Source organism: Anabas testudineus, chromosome 12, assembly GCF_900324465.2.
Source record: "Anabas testudineus chromosome 12, fAnaTes1.2, whole genome shotgun sequence".
In the NCBI taxonomy this organism is placed as follows: domain Eukaryota; kingdom Metazoa; phylum Chordata; class Actinopteri; order Anabantiformes; family Anabantidae; genus Anabas; species Anabas testudineus.
The window spans coordinates 13,838,223-13,855,124 of NC_046621.1; the positions used below are offsets into that span (position 1 = coordinate 13,838,223).

General features: G+C 41.8%; 2 protein-coding genes across 2 annotated transcripts; both read left to right on the forward strand.

Moving 5' to 3' along the window:
* Window positions 1-907: 907 nt before the first annotated feature.
* On the forward strand, window positions 908-1,684 carry olig4 (oligodendrocyte transcription factor 4). The gene has a single exon (XM_026356363.1). It carries the CDS (start codon window positions 908-910, stop codon window positions 1,682-1,684), a length of 777 nt encoding a protein of 258 aa, XP_026212148.1.
* Window positions 1,685-5,680: 3,996 nt separating this feature from the next.
* Window positions 5,681-11,456, forward strand: bsdc1 (BSD domain containing 1). The gene is made up of 11 exons (XM_026356326.1): window positions 5,681-5,736; window positions 6,331-6,385; window positions 6,673-6,789; window positions 6,907-7,074; window positions 7,361-7,415; window positions 7,922-8,037; window positions 8,118-8,186; window positions 8,890-8,974; window positions 9,056-9,535; window positions 9,720-9,823; window positions 9,919-11,456. The coding sequence occupies exons 1-11, from the start codon at window positions 5,726-5,728 to the stop codon at window positions 9,946-9,948; spliced, it is 1,290 nt and encodes a 429-aa protein (XP_026212111.1). The 5' UTR covers window positions 5,681-5,725; the 3' UTR covers window positions 9,949-11,456.
* The last annotated feature ends 5,446 nt before the right edge of the window (window positions 11,457-16,902 follow it).

Sequence of the window (16,902 nt, forward strand, 5' to 3'; positions counted from 1 at the left end):
TGAATTAGAGGAAGACAATGCTGTGCCCACTCTTTAGTATCTTTTTAGCTACCTCCTCCCCGACTGCAGGACCCCCTTCCAGTGACAGTGATGGGACTTCACAGGTTGTTTGGGGAGCCAAGTCAAATTTATCTGACCCCTTTTGTCTTAATCTCCTGTTTCAATTGTATCTAGTCTGCCATTAACGCTGCTCTTTACATGTTTAAGCACCTCATATGGTGCTTCATACCTTTCTCCTAAGTGTCTCATGGATACCATATGTAAATAAGGCCTTCAAGGCATCATATATCTGGTGTTATGGAGCAGGGCAATAAAACAGTGGTTAGTTTCACTCTTCAGCAGATCTGTGTTTCACACTCTCACTTTTACTTCAGTACTATCAATTACTTTCCATCCAGTTCATCACATACAGTACAGAGCTTGTTACATGAACACTGGTGTTTTATGAAAGTTATAACAGATACCTATTTAACTTCTGGGTGTGCAGCTTAACACAATTTCCCCCTGGTTAATGTGTATGGGGTTCAATGAGGATGGGGGAGATAAATGTGGGTGTGGGAAGGTATAGTGGGAGCTTGCAAGAAGGAGGTGTGAGAGGGGGGTGAAAATGTGTCCCTTCTGCAATTGGCTGTGGCTCAAAGTGTCTCATTATGCGGCTTATTGTTCCTTTGTTGTGTCTGCGGTATAAATACACCCCAGTTGGCCCAGAGGGTGACAGTTTAAACAGCCCTGCTCCTTTGGACAGACTGATCATCAGATTGAACACAAACTTGAAGAGAACTCGGAAGACACGACTCTGGAACAACTTGAAAGCAAAGAACCAGGAAACAATTAAGTCAAGCTCTGCTCAAGCATTTAGAGTTTCACTTTTGGACCTTTTTTTTTCATTTTTCCTGCTTCGGCCGAGATGGATTCTGACGCTGGCTCCACCTGCAGCCGCTCCTCCTCCCCAGACTTGGTGGTGGATGATTCAGCTGGGACCTTCTTCTCCAACAAGATGTTCCAGACATACTGCCAAAAGGACAGAGCAGACAGCGAGGCCAGCCAGGGCAGGATGGATCGCTGCAGTGGTGGTGGTAAGACCAAGACCAGGTCTGAGCTCAGCAAAGAAGAGATACAAGACCTGAGACTGAAAGTAAACAGTCGGGAGAGGAAAAGAATGCATGATCTGAACCAGGCGATGGACGGCCTAAGAGAGGTCATGCCTTATGCCCATGGCCCCTCAGTTCGCAAGCTGTCAAAAATCTCAACCTTGCTACTGGCACGCAACTACATCCTCATGCTGTCCAGCTCTCTGGAGGAGATGAAGAAGCTGGTGGGAGATGTTTATGGAGGCAATGCCGCTGTGCAGAGCCGCACTGCTGCCCATCCCACCATCACCCCTGCAGCTCCAGCTGCCCATCTCTCTCTGCATCCTCTGTCCCAGTCCCTGCACTCTCTGGTGGGCAGCACACCTTCCACTCTCCAGCATCACTCATCTTCTCCTTCTTCAGCTCCAGCTCCACAATCCCCTCCATCTACCAGCTTCTTGGGTTTTCATGCTCCAGTCCAGAGCCTTCTGAAGGACCCCCTCCACCTGACCAGCTCCTACAGGCACTTTCCAGGCATGCCCTGCCCTTGCTCACTCTGCCAGCCTTTGCCCACTACTACCTCCACGTTGCACAGCCTATCTATGAACAAGTGAGCAGGACTCTCTTAAAACTGACTGTTTGAATCAGTGCAGTGAAACAAACAGCACAAAGACAAACTCATAGAGTGATGGCTGGTGCCACAACTTGTACATACTGTAAATATTTTCTGCAATGCAAACTGCTGCTATTTTAATGAATTTTCTTCTCTGCATTGTTTATGCAGAAAATTCTAAATGCACACAGGATTTTATCAGAGTAGCAAAAACAGTAATTTATCTGATATTTGTGGTGATCGAACAAAGTCAACAATGGAACAGTTTTGTCCTACTGTGCAAGATTTCTATTTTACTAAATTAAAATGTTGTTATAATAATAATAACTCTTGTTTGTCCTCTTCTTCTCATTAATTCACCCCTGAACATATTATACTAAGGTATTTTCCAGTTTCCAGAGTTTCTCTGTGATTGTTCATACTACGGAATTAGTATTTTTTTAATAATTCTAGCAGGTCCTGCTTTCTCTTTAAACATTTAAACAACAGCTACTTTTCTGTAAGTGCTGTATAGCCATGATCTAACAAACACACAGCAGCTACATTATAACCTCTTGTTTTAATAGAAGGATTTTATGGGTGCTTGGAAGGACAAGTAAACAGTGCAAAAAATGGATATCTAGCAAAAGGGTGTCATTGGTTGCTAAAGAGGGACAGAAGGGCGAGACAATACGCCAGCACAGAGGGACTATCCATCTTCCCCTCAACAGGGTGTAGGAGATGAAAGGATGACACAGGCGCCACAAAGGCGCGTCACTTTTGTCTGACGCAGGCAAAAAACATAGCCATGTCCTTAGCTCTAGGCCAACGATTTGTCACTGTCTCATAAGAACATGGATAAAGGCAAACATAAGGCGAATTTATAGATGTGGACATATGTGATCAAAAAAAAAGTTTTTTCTTTTACTTTTGCACGATTCATATTTCCACATATTATCCATGCATCTTAACATGCTCTGATGCTTTTGTGTTAAATGTTCTATCTGATTAATAACAGTGACTACTCCACTAGACCAAAACTAAACTATTATACACACAGATTGCCATGAACATGATTTAGCATGATTTAACAACCCAACAATGTCTGGCCCTCACTTAGCAACAAATCAAGCGTGTAAAATACATGCTTATCCTCCCACGGCTGACAGACGAGTTGGAGATCAGGGCAGAAATGAAGAGATGTAACTCATTCTCACCCACACAAACCCCTCCTCCTCCTGAGAGCCCTGAATAGGTTTGGACAATGGCCATGCGTGGGACACAAAGACCGGAGGAGTCCAAGCTCTCGTGCCTGGGACACAGGCCCCCTTCATTCAATCTATATTTCATCATAGTAACAAGCGCTGTCGGGCCAAAAGGCCTGACACCCTCGCTTACCACAAAAGCGGTTAGCTGTAATATATGAGGCTATTGACACTCTAAAGAGCTCCTGTCAGTACTGGGGGATTGTCAGCTGTGGGATGTCTCAGCGGGGGGAGGCAGCTGCCAGCCAAACCAAGCAGTGGAGCTTCTGTTGTGGGGACTGGCGTTGCAGCATCACCTGGTCCCTGGTCCCTTGACACATAGACCCCAGCCCTCCCACGAGGCCCCCCTTTATTTGGGCACAGGTGGGAATGGGAAGCAGAACACATTGTGGAGATTAGTGGGGATTGGCCTCCCTTTGCTCTAGGTAGATAATTAGAGACAGTGACTTGTGCAAAGCTGGTGTTTCCTGATCGGCACCAGATGGTGTTAACCCACGCTGTAGCATCAGCAGACTGGAGTGTGTGTATGTGGGTGTGATGAGTGTAGAGTGTAATTGATATGCTTCTTAAATCATACAATATGGGCCAGTCCTCCGTGTGCCATTATGGTCAGCCACGGCTGTCATCATGGTGCTCTTTAGTGTAAGCTAACCAGCAGTGGCAGGGCTGGCTTTAGTCATAATGTTGCACACGATTAACTCTGCAAATGAAACACAGTGATAAAGAAAAGGGACGTCTTAGCTGGGGAGAAGGAAGTTTCCTTCTATTATAAAAGTAATACTTCTAAAATGTGGCAATTGCTAGGGTAGAAATATAAAGCATAAATATAATATTAATAAATATGTACTTTTATATGTACAGTTCTTAAAAAAATACTTAATTATTTTCTACCACTAGAATTTAGTTCTCCATATTAAACACCACATATGAATATGATTCAATGATGTGCTAAAACTAGCCTATTAGCTCAGTGCTGATACATAATGGAATTCCCCATTAACACGCTGACGGAGATTAACATCAGTAGTGCTGTTATACGGTAGTGAGGGCTAGGCTCATTCCCCTTATTGTGCATTAAATGTCATGCAAACACTTTCACGCCATGCCCATGTAGACAGATGGATAAGTTAACTACTTCACATGCTGATCAATAGAGGAGCACTTGTCCCAACTTGGCTCAGCACAACATGCATTGACAGAGTTAATTAAGGGACTGAAAAGCCCAATTAAGAGGATGGGGGGACCGGACAGGGGAGACATATTGCTGGACATACGCACACATTGTGCAGCGTCTGGATAAAGGGGTACTTCAATTAAAAGAGAACACACTTCCAGAGGCTTCTTGCCTGTTTTTTTCATTTTGCGCTCAGTAAAAGCCTACACCCCCCCTCCCTTTCACCCAGAATATTGATGAGGGGACAACACAGCTGCTGGGGGTCAACACGCGGTGTGCACACATATGCTTAAATGTACATCCACAGATTAGAGAGGAAGAGACTCAGAGACACAGAGGACAAGATTCAGGTTGGAATTGCTAAACAGTGATTAGCCAACGTACGTGGCTCATGAAAGAAAATCTGAGCTTGATATTGTTTGGGTTCATGTGCAGCTCATTGGTTAAATTAGTTTTAATGAAAAGACAACAACACACATTTGCTTAAGTTGTTACTCCCCCACACAGAAGCACTGTGCCACTGTGCCACACTTTATCTTCCTTAGTTTCTCTCCACTTCAGTGCAGAGAAACAAAGGAAGTGTTCCTATTTGCTTCATAAATGTGCACAGAGAAGTCAGAAGGAGACAAACCTAATACTCAAGTGGAGGTACTTGCCTAAAAAATAACCCACTGCAAGGACAAAGGGGGTCTCAGAATTAAAAATGGAAAAATTACCATTATATGTCTTGATCAATCTTTTTACCGGTACAATCAGAGAGCACAAAGTCAGATGCAGTAACCACCACATAGTATTTAGTGTAGTATTGGAAATGGTTCATGGTTATGCGTCCATCATTGAGAGATTATTATTGGTCTCTTCTGGAAAAGAAGAAGAGTTACCTCTGCCTTCCCTGTATTTCAACTGTTGGGACACCTGCTCTAAAACTTACTTAAAGTGCAAGTAACCCACTAAGAAAATATTAATTTAAATGCTGAGTTTCTAATATTTAATTTGTTATAATAAAAACGCAAATGTCAGGGTCTACTTTTTAAAAGAAGAGAATATATAATGTAAAGTCATTTAACATCTGTCCTATTAACTACAAACACAAGGTTTTATTTATATAGCACTTTTCACACAGTACAGAATGACACACACACATTATAGTTTGTCACCAACTACCTCAGAATCTTACTTAGATAAAGTACTTGAATAAATGTACTTACTTTCCATATCTGACCATGGTCAGATATTATTTATTATCTTCTTTTTGTGATAATTCTAGACTAAATGATTGCTTGTGATGTAGATAGTTGTTCTTTTGAGAGAAATGCGTGGTATTAAATTAATGTATGAAGACACTATAACACGACACCTCTGTTGATGCCCAATAACAACATAGTCCTCAGTGTTTAGCGTTGCCGTCATGTTTGGACCTCTGCAGCCACTATAGTAAAAAAAACTGTTAGGCGATCGCTTAACAATAATAAAACAATGTTTTTTAAGACCGATGTTTGTCTTTGTAAGAGTGTAAGAGTGTGTAGTTGTCACGTAAACAGAGTTTGCATCACGTGTGTGTTTTTTCAAAGGCGTGCAGCCGGGGTCAGAGTTCACTAAATACTGATGATGTCATCGTGTGAAGATGGCTGAAGGGTAAGAGTGAAGTCGCAAATTACTTTTAGTTTTTAAATGTATTGTAGCAGAAAACATCGGCATCGTCGTGACATTGTGTCCCTTAGTGTGTGACGTCTGTAATTAGATGTAGTGTAGTTACTTTTTTCAAACGCTGTTTTCTAAAACCTCAGGAATCAGTTCAGGAAGTGCATTTGTTTACCAAAACATAGCATGGCTAGCGTTAGCATAGCCCAGATAGCAGTGGCATAGACCAACTTAAATCACATTATAACACAATTTTATTGTAAATCTGTCTTGTGTTTTTCCAACTCGCATTTTTATATAGCCTTATTAATGGACTCGTGGTTTGTTTTAGACAAACTAGCGTGCATTGCAGCGTTAGCCTACGTTAGCTAGGTTAAATCGTTTAGCTTACTGTGTGTATGTTAGCTAGAAATTGATCGAAGAAACAGCTGACACAGTCTGAAGTGCTGCTTGCCTAGTTAGACATTTAGAGCAGTTCCTGAATTATCAACCACAATGCAGTTGTCGTTACGTTTGTGCAAGTCTTTTCTTTGCCGTATTTTTGGAAACGTAACGTGAGCAAATGTTTGAATGTGTGTATGATCACAGAGAAGGCTGGTGGGGAGGCTGGCTTCAGCAGAGCTTCCAGACCGTCAAAGATAAGGTAAAACAATCATCCACTTCATGGAAGTTAGTAGTTCTTTATGTGGGTTTAGCAGCTGCTAAAGCATTTACAGTATTTTGGATTTGCTGCTGCCCCGAGGAGTTTCTACAACCCCAAAGAAAGATGTGATGTGTCTAGTATGAAGAAATTAAGAGATAAAAACCATGTGAGTTTTCTTCACAGTGCCTGAGAGATGTGGAACCTAGATGTAAATCAGACATTCTTCTGAATTGATTTTGGTTAAGTTGAATCTGACTGTTGTTTTGATTGAACTCTCTTAATCGCAGTCATCAGAAGCCTTAGAGTTCCTGAAGCGAGACCTGACTGAGTTTTCCACTGTGGTGCAACATGACACAACCTGCTCAATTGTGGCTACAGCCACTGCTCTCAGGAACAAACTTGCAGTAAGTTCGAGCCTTCGCTTAGGTCTATCTGAATATTAGACCCTATCTCTGGTACAAGGTTTTATTGTAATATGTATTGGCAGTAACATTACTTAACGTCTGTTTATACTGCTTCAGGTGGAAGGCTCCACGGAGACCACAGAAAAGGTGAAGAAAAGCTTCTCCAGTTTCTTAGGAGTGATAACAGACACACTTGCTCCACCCCCTGATAAAACCATCGACTGTGATGTCATCACATTGGTGGCAACACCAGCGGGAACTACAGAGGTCTACGACAGTTCTAAGGTAGGGTTGAGTTCACTGAAATATGGACAGTAGAGTAACCTGCTTTTGTTGCCACACGAGAACCGAGAACCATGAAATTAGAAATTGGAATCGTTACCCCTCTTCCCTTTTTTACCTTGATGAACAAGTGAATGAAAAACCTTTCTAGCTAGTGTCTTTGAAAATATTGAACAATGTGTTGATTCAGGACATATTTAGATGTAAGAGGCAGCAGGACTGTGACAGTGAGCACATGCTGTGTGCACAAACAAGCCAATGAGTTCTAAGTGTTTGTTTTTACCTTCAGGCTCGACTCTACAGTCTCCAGGCTGACCCTGCTACATACTGCAACGAGCCTGATGGTAAGACACCCTGTATAACAGGACTGTACTTCAGAATGTGAGACTGCTATTAATTGGTATTATAATATTATATTCCTAACTGAGATCCAAGTTTTTTTTAATTATTATTATTTATGGTGCGCTGTACTGTGTATAATGCTAATGTTATGTTGAGTATTCTAGCTCTTTACTTTTAACATGCGTTACAGTATACATTACTGTGCTTCAGTTGTTTGTACGTAATTATACTGTAGCACAGAATTGATGTTATCTGCCTGTAAGACCTGCAGTTATCTCTAAGTCATTTATGTTTATCCATTTTTCAAGATGAAACTGAGAAACTGATTTATTAGTATATGCTGGACTGTTATTCAGCTACATATACACCATTCAGATGTTCATGTATATTGTGAGGTAGGAGCAGTGATAGTTGAGGCAAAGCAAAGCAAAGTAAAGATATGCTTTACATATCTTTGTGATTGTTTTTTTTTATTGGTTTGTTTTAATGAGACATTGTCTTTGTCTAGGTCCTCTAGAGCAGTTCGACAACTGGCTGTCCAGCTTCAGTTTGGAGGATAAGAAAGGAGAAATCTCAGAGCTTTTGGTCAACAGTCCCTCTATTAGAGCCCTTTACACCAAAATGGTAAATTGTTGCTCTAGTTTTGTTTTAAACTAATAGACTAGTTATGGACAGTTTTTTTTACTTATTTTTATAATCCACAGGTGCCAGCAGCTGTAGCCCACTCAGAATTTTGGCAGAGGTATTTCTACAAAGTCTTCCAGTTGGAGCAGGTGAACACAATGTTAATAATAATGTTATATAATTATATGTACCTATATTTATTTATAATTGATTTATTTGTTTTCTATATTGCAGAATATCTTCATGATATCAGTTCAGTACATTGTTTTGGTGCCACCTGCTGGCTTATGTTAGAGTTACTTCAGATTGTTACTGTGAACAACAGAGATGCAGTCTACATAATACCTACTTGTTTTTTAAGAGGAATAGAAATGTAAAAATTCACTGGGTCCTCCACCTGTTTCAGGCTATTTCTTGTTATATATTCCTGGTTTATAGAAAACCAAATAAACACTAATTGAAATGAGAACTATTGATGTTGTCTGAAAACATATATTTAAATGGCAAAGTCAGATTCCCCTAATCTGTTTAAAATTACCACTAATATAAAATGTTTTGGATAAACATGAACACCAGTACAAGTTGATGCAGTTTAGTATAACAGTCCTACAATCCGTTCTACGTTATTGAAGCTTGCTCTATTGTTTTTAGTTTTTGATATGGTGAATAATTTCCCTGCTGCCTTGAGTTGTTTTTATGTATTGTTCGCACTTTACTAACAATTATTCTGTGTAGGAAAAGCCCCTTTATTGTAACACAAAGTTGCATATTCATGAAGGTCAAATGATACAGATTTTAGAATAAAATTCTAAAAAAAAAAGGTTAAAGTTTCATTTTTACTGTGTCTTCTAGGAGGAGGCACGGAGAGTGGCACTGAAGCAGAGGGCAGACCAGAGTACACACACAGAGACCCTGGGCTGGGAGGAGGAGGAGGAGGGTACGTTAGCATCACTGTTAAATCTTTCAGCCACATTGTGAATCTTGTCACTAACTCTGTCATTAATACTGCTGCTGTCAGATGACTTCCTCGGCGCCTCATCGTCATCACAACTCACCATTACACCTCCAATGGACACCAGTTCTACTTTGCAGTCTACGACCTTGGCAGCTCCCACAGCAGCGACTTTGCTGAGCCCAGTCTTGTCTCCAAGTGAAGAGCGTGATACCACCCTCTCAGTCAGCAGCGACAGTGTCAGCCTGCCGACGCAGGTGGAGGTGCGGCCAGAGCCTGTGGCTACAGAGCTGGCCAAGAAACTGACAGAAGCTAGCCTGGAAGATGTTGCAGACAAGACAAATGAAGAGCAAAAGCCTGGAAAGACACCCCCTGATGCCCGAGTGGAAGCTTTAACCCAGCCAGAGGTTACTGTTGATGGGACGTCAGCAAAGACCTCAGCTTCTAAATCTGAGGCAGCAAAGGAGGAGGGGCCAATGGACCTGAGAGTGTTTGAGCTTAACTCTGACAGTGGGAAGTCTACGCCCTCTAACAATGGCAAGAAAGGTACAATGACCTGAAGACGTTTGTCTCTTGGCAGTGAGACTCTCACTATTCCAGTTTGGGAGTATAAATCCAAACAAGATTAAATGGAGTCATCAGGTTTTCAGTTTTCCACTAAATAGGCTTTGAAGATGCACCAGAGTAAAGATCACTGCAAGTTCTAAATTTGTCTCTCCTCCAACTGCAGGGTCCAGCACCGATGTAAGTGAGGATTGGGAGAAAGACTTTGACCTGGACATGACGGAGGAAGAAGTGCAAATGGCACTCTCTAAAATAGAAGCTTCTGGAGAGGTTAGTACTTGTTTGGTCTTATTTCCCTAAATTAGCAAATGAATGTGTAAAAACTGAGGAAGGTCTAAAAATTGTTTTTTCCTGTTTTTCACCAGCTGGACGAAGACTGGGAGAACTGGGACTGAGAGCCACTGCAACACAAACTCTGTCCCACCATTAAAGCTAGTTCTCGGCAGACGAACCATGCTTAACATGTTTTAAGTCTTTGTCCACACTGTCACCATGTCATGATTGTCAGCCGCCGATTTTGGACCATGCTGGTAAACCTGTTGAAAAGCAACAGGAAGACCAAGGCAATAAGAGTTAGACTGCTTTGTCAGCTGTCAGTTAAGTGCACATAGGCCGCTAGTGAGAGAGATGGCTCGGGTCTTGGAGTAACTTTTGATTTAGCGAGCATTTTGACACTGTTAATAGACAGAGCGTGTAATCATTCTGACCTTAAAGCTTAAGGACAAACAGAATGTGAAACGTTTTTAAGCAGCAGGGGAGGAGCTGTTTTCTCTTTTTTTTCCCCTTTATGCCATTAAATACATCGTGTGTTGCGAGTGTATCTCAAGTTGGACATTGACTTAACTGCAGGCTACACAATAGCCATAAACTGTAATGCTGCTTGTCACCTTTATAAGATGAAATACCAAGTGATTTTTGAATGGTGATTGATTGAATTGATTCAACCTGTGCCCAGCTTCTTTCTCATCCTTATTATGCAAGTGAATCTTCAAAATGATAAAAACAATTTTGGCCTTCATTCATAGAGCACCTTTCATTTTGGATTCACTCCCAACTCTAGATATACGGCCTTGTGAAACACACATTAGTGTGATAATGTTATCCAAATGGTTTTGTTCATCGGAAACACAACCAGCTAATGTTATTAGTTCCTTTTTGTCATATAGTATTTTGAATATATGAACCTGTTCGAAGGCTACGTGTTGTTTTCTTTGAGTGTTTCATGTCAGTGAGTGGTATATCTCCTTATATTATTTGGGTAGAGGGAATCTGTTAATTATCACTCTTTAAGAGAGCAGATATATTTGACATAATGAGGATAATTCAGACTGGTCCCAGTGCCATGCTTTCAGATTCGTTGGCTTGAGGTTGAGAGTAGCATCTCTGTTATTTACTTGTATAGAAGAAGATGACAAATGTGACATTTTTGTTTCCTAGTTGGCTCATGTTTGGAACAAAATAGCTCAACAGGCAGTGTGCCGGCTAGACCAAGGAGCAACGTGAGCACAGCTCGGTTCATTTTCTGATTTCCTTTTCCGTCATCTGTAATGTAGCTGAGAGAGATAAGCCTAGAGGTGTAATATTTATACAGAAATAACTGCTTAATTATTGTATTATGTGCTTTGGATTGCATGTCTGTGCAATAACGTTATGCAAAACATTGTGCAGATAGTTCCTGTTGAGTTGTATGTTTTTTTTGTTCTTCAGGTTTTTGTGTTCTGACAATGTTGCATGTCAATAATTCTCAGCTGTGTATTCCCTTCAGATTCACACTTCGAACTAATCACAACTGTTCTACACACATCTGCTTTCAGAGCTTTCAGAGTTCTTTTTTAAGTCAAGTATTTCATCATGTTTTTCAAATGATTATTATCATTAAAGGATTCATGGCAAATGGGACTAATGGGAGTATCTTACATTACAAAATGATTCAGTATGAGAGGTTTTACTGCTGAAGACCAGGCCGGTACTTTTAAACCAGACTAGGCTACTAAAACATAATTAGTGCAGCACTGACTAACCTATCTTTAACTACTATTTTGAGTATGATGAGAGTGAAATGTCACAAAGTAAATCCCCCCCCCCCCCCCCACTATGAACAAAATAGTTGCTAATACTGACTTATAGAATCTGAGTTTGTGGTAATGTACAGTATAGAAACATTTGTCTGACTAAATTGTGCTCACTTGTAATCTTTAATATGTAGTTGTCCCTTTATCCCTTGTGTGCCTAAGGTTGGAAAAATTCCCTAATTACCCACTGTCTGATGATGGTAATCTGTATGGTAATTTAAAAAGTTAAACATTATGATTGTTGAATGATGCCTTATTAAGCTAATTTCCAGTTTGAGTAAACTATGAGTACTATTCATAAAGTATGAATTTCATGTATGTCTGTGGTAGAAAAAGGTGCAAGCAACTAGTATGACCACACCATTAAGAAGAATGTCAAGCAAAGCCGATTCAAAAACCAAGGAGCGCTTCACAGAAGTGGACTGGGGCTGGGGTCAGTGCATCCACAGCCACCATGCACAGACATCTTCAGGAAAAGGACAACAGCTGTTGAATTCCAAGTATCAAGCCACTCCCGAACCAGAGACGTCAGAAGCGACTTACCTGGGCTTAGAGGAAAAATAATTAGCTGCTCAGAGGTAAAATTCCTCTTTTTACGTGAAAGTCGTTTTTACATTTCATTTGGAAATCTGTGTCTCATAATCTGGAGGAAGAGAGGGGAGCCACAAAATTTAAGCTGCTTGAAGTTTCCATAGTCAGTGATGCTTTGAGCTGTCATGTCATCTGCTGTTAGGGTTAACATAGAGTCTACAAGAAGATTTTACGGCACCTCGTGCTTCCGTCTGCTCACAAACTTTATTGAGATGCATTTTTTTAGCACCTGTCACCATTGAAAAGCACCACTTACTGGTTTGCTGACCGTGATTTGACTGTGCTTACCCGGCCAGCCAATGCACCTGACCTGATCGCACAGAGAACCTGGGGTCATGAATTTCTGAACCCAAGTTTTTGTTGTGGCACTATACCGTAATATCAAGTGGAAAAATTTCAGATGTCTTTTACATCATTTTTCATATCTCCCTCCAATTTTCAGTTTTACATAGTAGCTATCTTTCAACACTTTGGGTGGTCAGTGCTTACACAAATTTCAATTAATTATGTGGAAGATTTGTTTAACAGAACAATATGCATTATATGCAACCTGCAGGTTGTTGAACGAGTCACCTGGTGGTGCTGTTGCCACATTTAGGTGGCCTCTGTCACAGCCTGCCACTCCTTTTCTTTCAGCTGCAGCATCCATCTGGCAGACATGGATTGGCCACATGTTTCTCTCGCACACCATCATTCATCACCGGTCGCATAAATAATCAGATTTATGCTTTTTCATTTCATTTTTCCTTTATTATTCATCATCACTGCATGGCTCAAAGAGAAAAGTCACTGAAATGTTTCTGGGGTCTTTGTGGTGGCGTCAACTGGGCTAACGTAGGTCACGCTGGAAGGACACCTGTGAAGCGTGCTGGCACTGCAACATGGATGCTGCCTGTAAAGATGGCTACTGTCTGTCTCTGTTTCTGTCTGGCTTCTCCTTTCTCTCCCTCCTTATTTGGTGCACACACAACAGTGACGATGCACGGTGGGCGTGTCCGCAGGCTAGACTGATGTCGACAGAGGCAAAGTGGGTATTCTGACGCGTGACCATCAGTCCACGCCACCAAATGTCAAGACTAACACAGCAACAGCACAAGGAATATTAACATTAGCCGATGTGAAATGTGTGGTTTTATGGATAAATAAACAGAACTTTGATCCTCTGTGAGTACATGGATTGATATAATAAAACGCTCAGACCTTGACTTGTGATGTTTTTTGAGCTTTTGGTGACACGTAAGGAAAACATCATCTAAAAGAAAGAACTCGCTCAGCTGCTTTTTTGCTAAAACCTTCTAGTGCTCTTTTATTCTGAACCCAGCACTACTCACCCATGTGGTAATAGCTTGCCCATATGTTTCTCTACCAGACCCCAAATAACACAGACGCCATATACATTGCATTCTTTCTTACCCTGTTCCCACTATGAAGCCTTAGTCAGCAAAACAGCTTTAAAGGAATTTCCTGTTGAAGCCCACTCCTCCCTGGGCCTGGCGCTGCATACTGTATGTGTGGATGTGTGCTGTATGTTACCACCATCAGCTTTCGCCGGTGTCATGTACAAGTCATTTCACCTTGGACAGACAATGAGGCGGCTGGACGCCAATCAGACGGGGAGAACTACATCCCTCCTGAGGATCTCTGCAGCGTCCCCTCTTACCCACATAATCCGTCTTTGACTGAACACTTCCTTCTTGTCTTTCTGCCTCTTCAACGTTCCCTTTCTCCTATCACAGTCCACACATTCAATATGTACTGTCAGAGCCACACACACACTCTTCTAGTCTCTCTCAAACACACACACACAAATGCATACACACGGAGAGTCAGGATGAGGTCATTGTCTTGAGAGCGAGTATTATTCTCGGCACCCTAAAGGGAGAAACCCTGTAACCCCTCTGCTTTTCAGTAAGCACAAAAGACTCCCTTTGAGGGAGGAGGCAGACTCCTATGGAATGTGTTACCAGGGTTCTCCGTAATGATGGGCCTCTGAATCCACACACATTGCATGTCTGTGTGTGTGTGTGTGTGTGTGTGATTTCCTGCATCTTTGTGCTTTTGAGGAGCATGTTCCTCTGTGTTTTCATTCAGCATTAGCTTTAAATTGTATCAGTACTTCACTCGCAGTGACAGGTCAGATAGCTATACTGTCTGTGTGATACAAACTGACATCTGTGTGTGTCCAACAGAGATTTCCTTCTTCTACAAAGAGAGAAAATGCAGCCACCAGTCTAAGTGTTGATCCATCACTGAGCCTTGTGGGGGGAAAAAGAAAAAAAAAAACAAAACAAAACCTCTAAAGCACTCTTGAGATGGCTCAGGATTTTTCCATGACAAACCATCGCCTTTCCCAATGTCGAGCGGTGGGAACTGGCCACTTTGTTTGTACGAAGCAGTGTCTGAGAGGAATGTGGGGTTTAAGCTGGGGAGGGGACGGCAGGGGGAAAGTATGATAACTCCCACTCCATTCAGATTTATGGTCAAGACAGAGGGGCTCCTCTGGATGCATGTCAGGGGACAAGTAGAGCACCGCCCTTCTGCTTTGGGCCTGCCAACACAAATGTTTAGTCAAACAACCCCTCGCTATTCTCTACATCCTTCGCTGTCTTTCTCTCCTCTGTGTGTCTTTCTCCCTGCCATCATATGGGAAAGTGAAAAGCAGCTGTCCGGTAAATCTTTTACACAGAACGTTATGTGTTCCCATTTCGATGTGCACGTTGCATGAACAGTGGCTGCACAGTATATGGTTTTGAGTTTTAAACTTAACTTTAAGCCACCGTGACTGATTTTCAACAGCGCGGAGAGTGTGCACAGGTCAGTGAAGGCGCTTTAGGTTTTTAAAAATCTGTGTGTTTCAGTGTTTCTGTTTTGCTTTCATTCATAAGAAATCTCCTTCTTTCTAAAATGACGATTGATACCTCTCTCACATTTGCACGTGAACCCACCAGTAACATCGAGTCATCGCAGGTCAGCGTAAGCGTACAGATAACCTGCCTCTGTTCTGTGGAAACTAACTGTGGCAGTGTGTTATTTTGAGGTTGCCAGGTGACCAGGCAAGTTTCAAGAAGTCACTGAGGAAATGGCCCAGTCCATAACCCCCAGAAACCGCAACTTCTTGTTTTTATGTTTAGCACTTTGTAAAAACAAGAGCCAGTGTGTTAATTAGTGAACTTCAGCTCACTGCTGTCTGTGGGCAGGCACATTGTGTTACCTTTGGACAGAGCCAGCTGTTTCCTCCTGTTTCCAAACCTTTGTGCTAAACTAAGCTAACCAGCTGCTGGCAGTAGTTTCATATTTAGAGTATAGACACCAATTCAATATACAGGCCTGAAAGCAAATGAGCCCATTTGCCTCAATATTAAATTATTCTTTTCAGATAGATGACTCCACAGACTTCATTTTCCATACTGAGTGCTCTGTTTCAACAAAAGACCACACTTCCCCCACTTTTTTCTTGCGGGCTCTATTAAAAATCTCCAAATCCCAGTTGAGATAACCCTCATGACATCATCAGATGACCTCATCAGGGTTATCGGTGGACTGTCTCCTAGACCAGTTGCAACTGTCACAGTGATATCAATCAAACTGGATCGTACATTTTGCAAACAACAGTGAATTCCTGATGTGTCAGTCATTTGACGGTGAGGCAGGATTTATTAAGTGCTCAAAATGTCTTCTGTACCCACCTATTCACAAGAGCAAACACACAACTGCCCATCCAGCCTTCACATGTGTTCATTTTATCCTCGTCTTCAGTTCTTTCAACAGCCAGACAACCAGTCTGAATGTCCCGTTCCCTTCCGTCCCTTCTCCCCTCCACCTCCTCCTCTTTTCATTACTGTCCCATTCATTCATTCATTCATTTATTCTCAGTCTTCTCCCCTGCTCCGGGACACCAGCAGACCCATTCATCTCTCGCTCTGTGTCTCTTTTTTCTCCCTCCCTCCCTGGTCTAATCAGGGGACCACACACTCCCTCTCCTCATTTAAGGTCCGGTAATTGAAGGTGAGATTGTTTTGGTGGTGAAGAAGAGGCGAGAGGCTGAGCCGAGTTTGACTGTCTGCAGCCATGCAAATTAGACTGTCAAAACTTCATGGTCGTCTCCATTATTCTATGAATAAAAGCCGACACTTCCTAGCCTCTTACATAAATCAGCATTGTAAATTGTAGCATCCAAAAAAGAAACTGTTGCAGAATGGAGGGTGTGAAGAGGACTTGTATTGACTAAGTTTAGAAGTTTAGAATCCACCAGTCTCTGCTCATTATTCAGTTTTCAGTCTCGGCATGTTGTTCTCCTCCACACGTTTCCTAATGTAATTCTTTTTTGTTTGTGCTTTGACCATACCAGCATGTCTCTGGGAAAGGCAATGTCAGTTATTTGGTCTATGATGTATCTTAATCGACTATTTCTAATGTTGAACAAATTTGTCTCCACTGGTTGTGTCTATAACATAAGAGATGGAGATTTGTTTTGTTTAGAAGTGCTGCTAGGTGTTCATCTTTGGTCCAAGCCAGACTAGCTCCTGTGTTTTTATCCATCCATCCATTTTCCTAACCACTATTTGGCTTAAGGGTCAGGCATGTGCTGGAGCCAGGAGGTGAAATACACCCTAGACAGGTCGCCAGTCTCACACAGGGTTTTTTATTCATTGTGCTAATTTATTAATTATTTGAATCACCAAACTT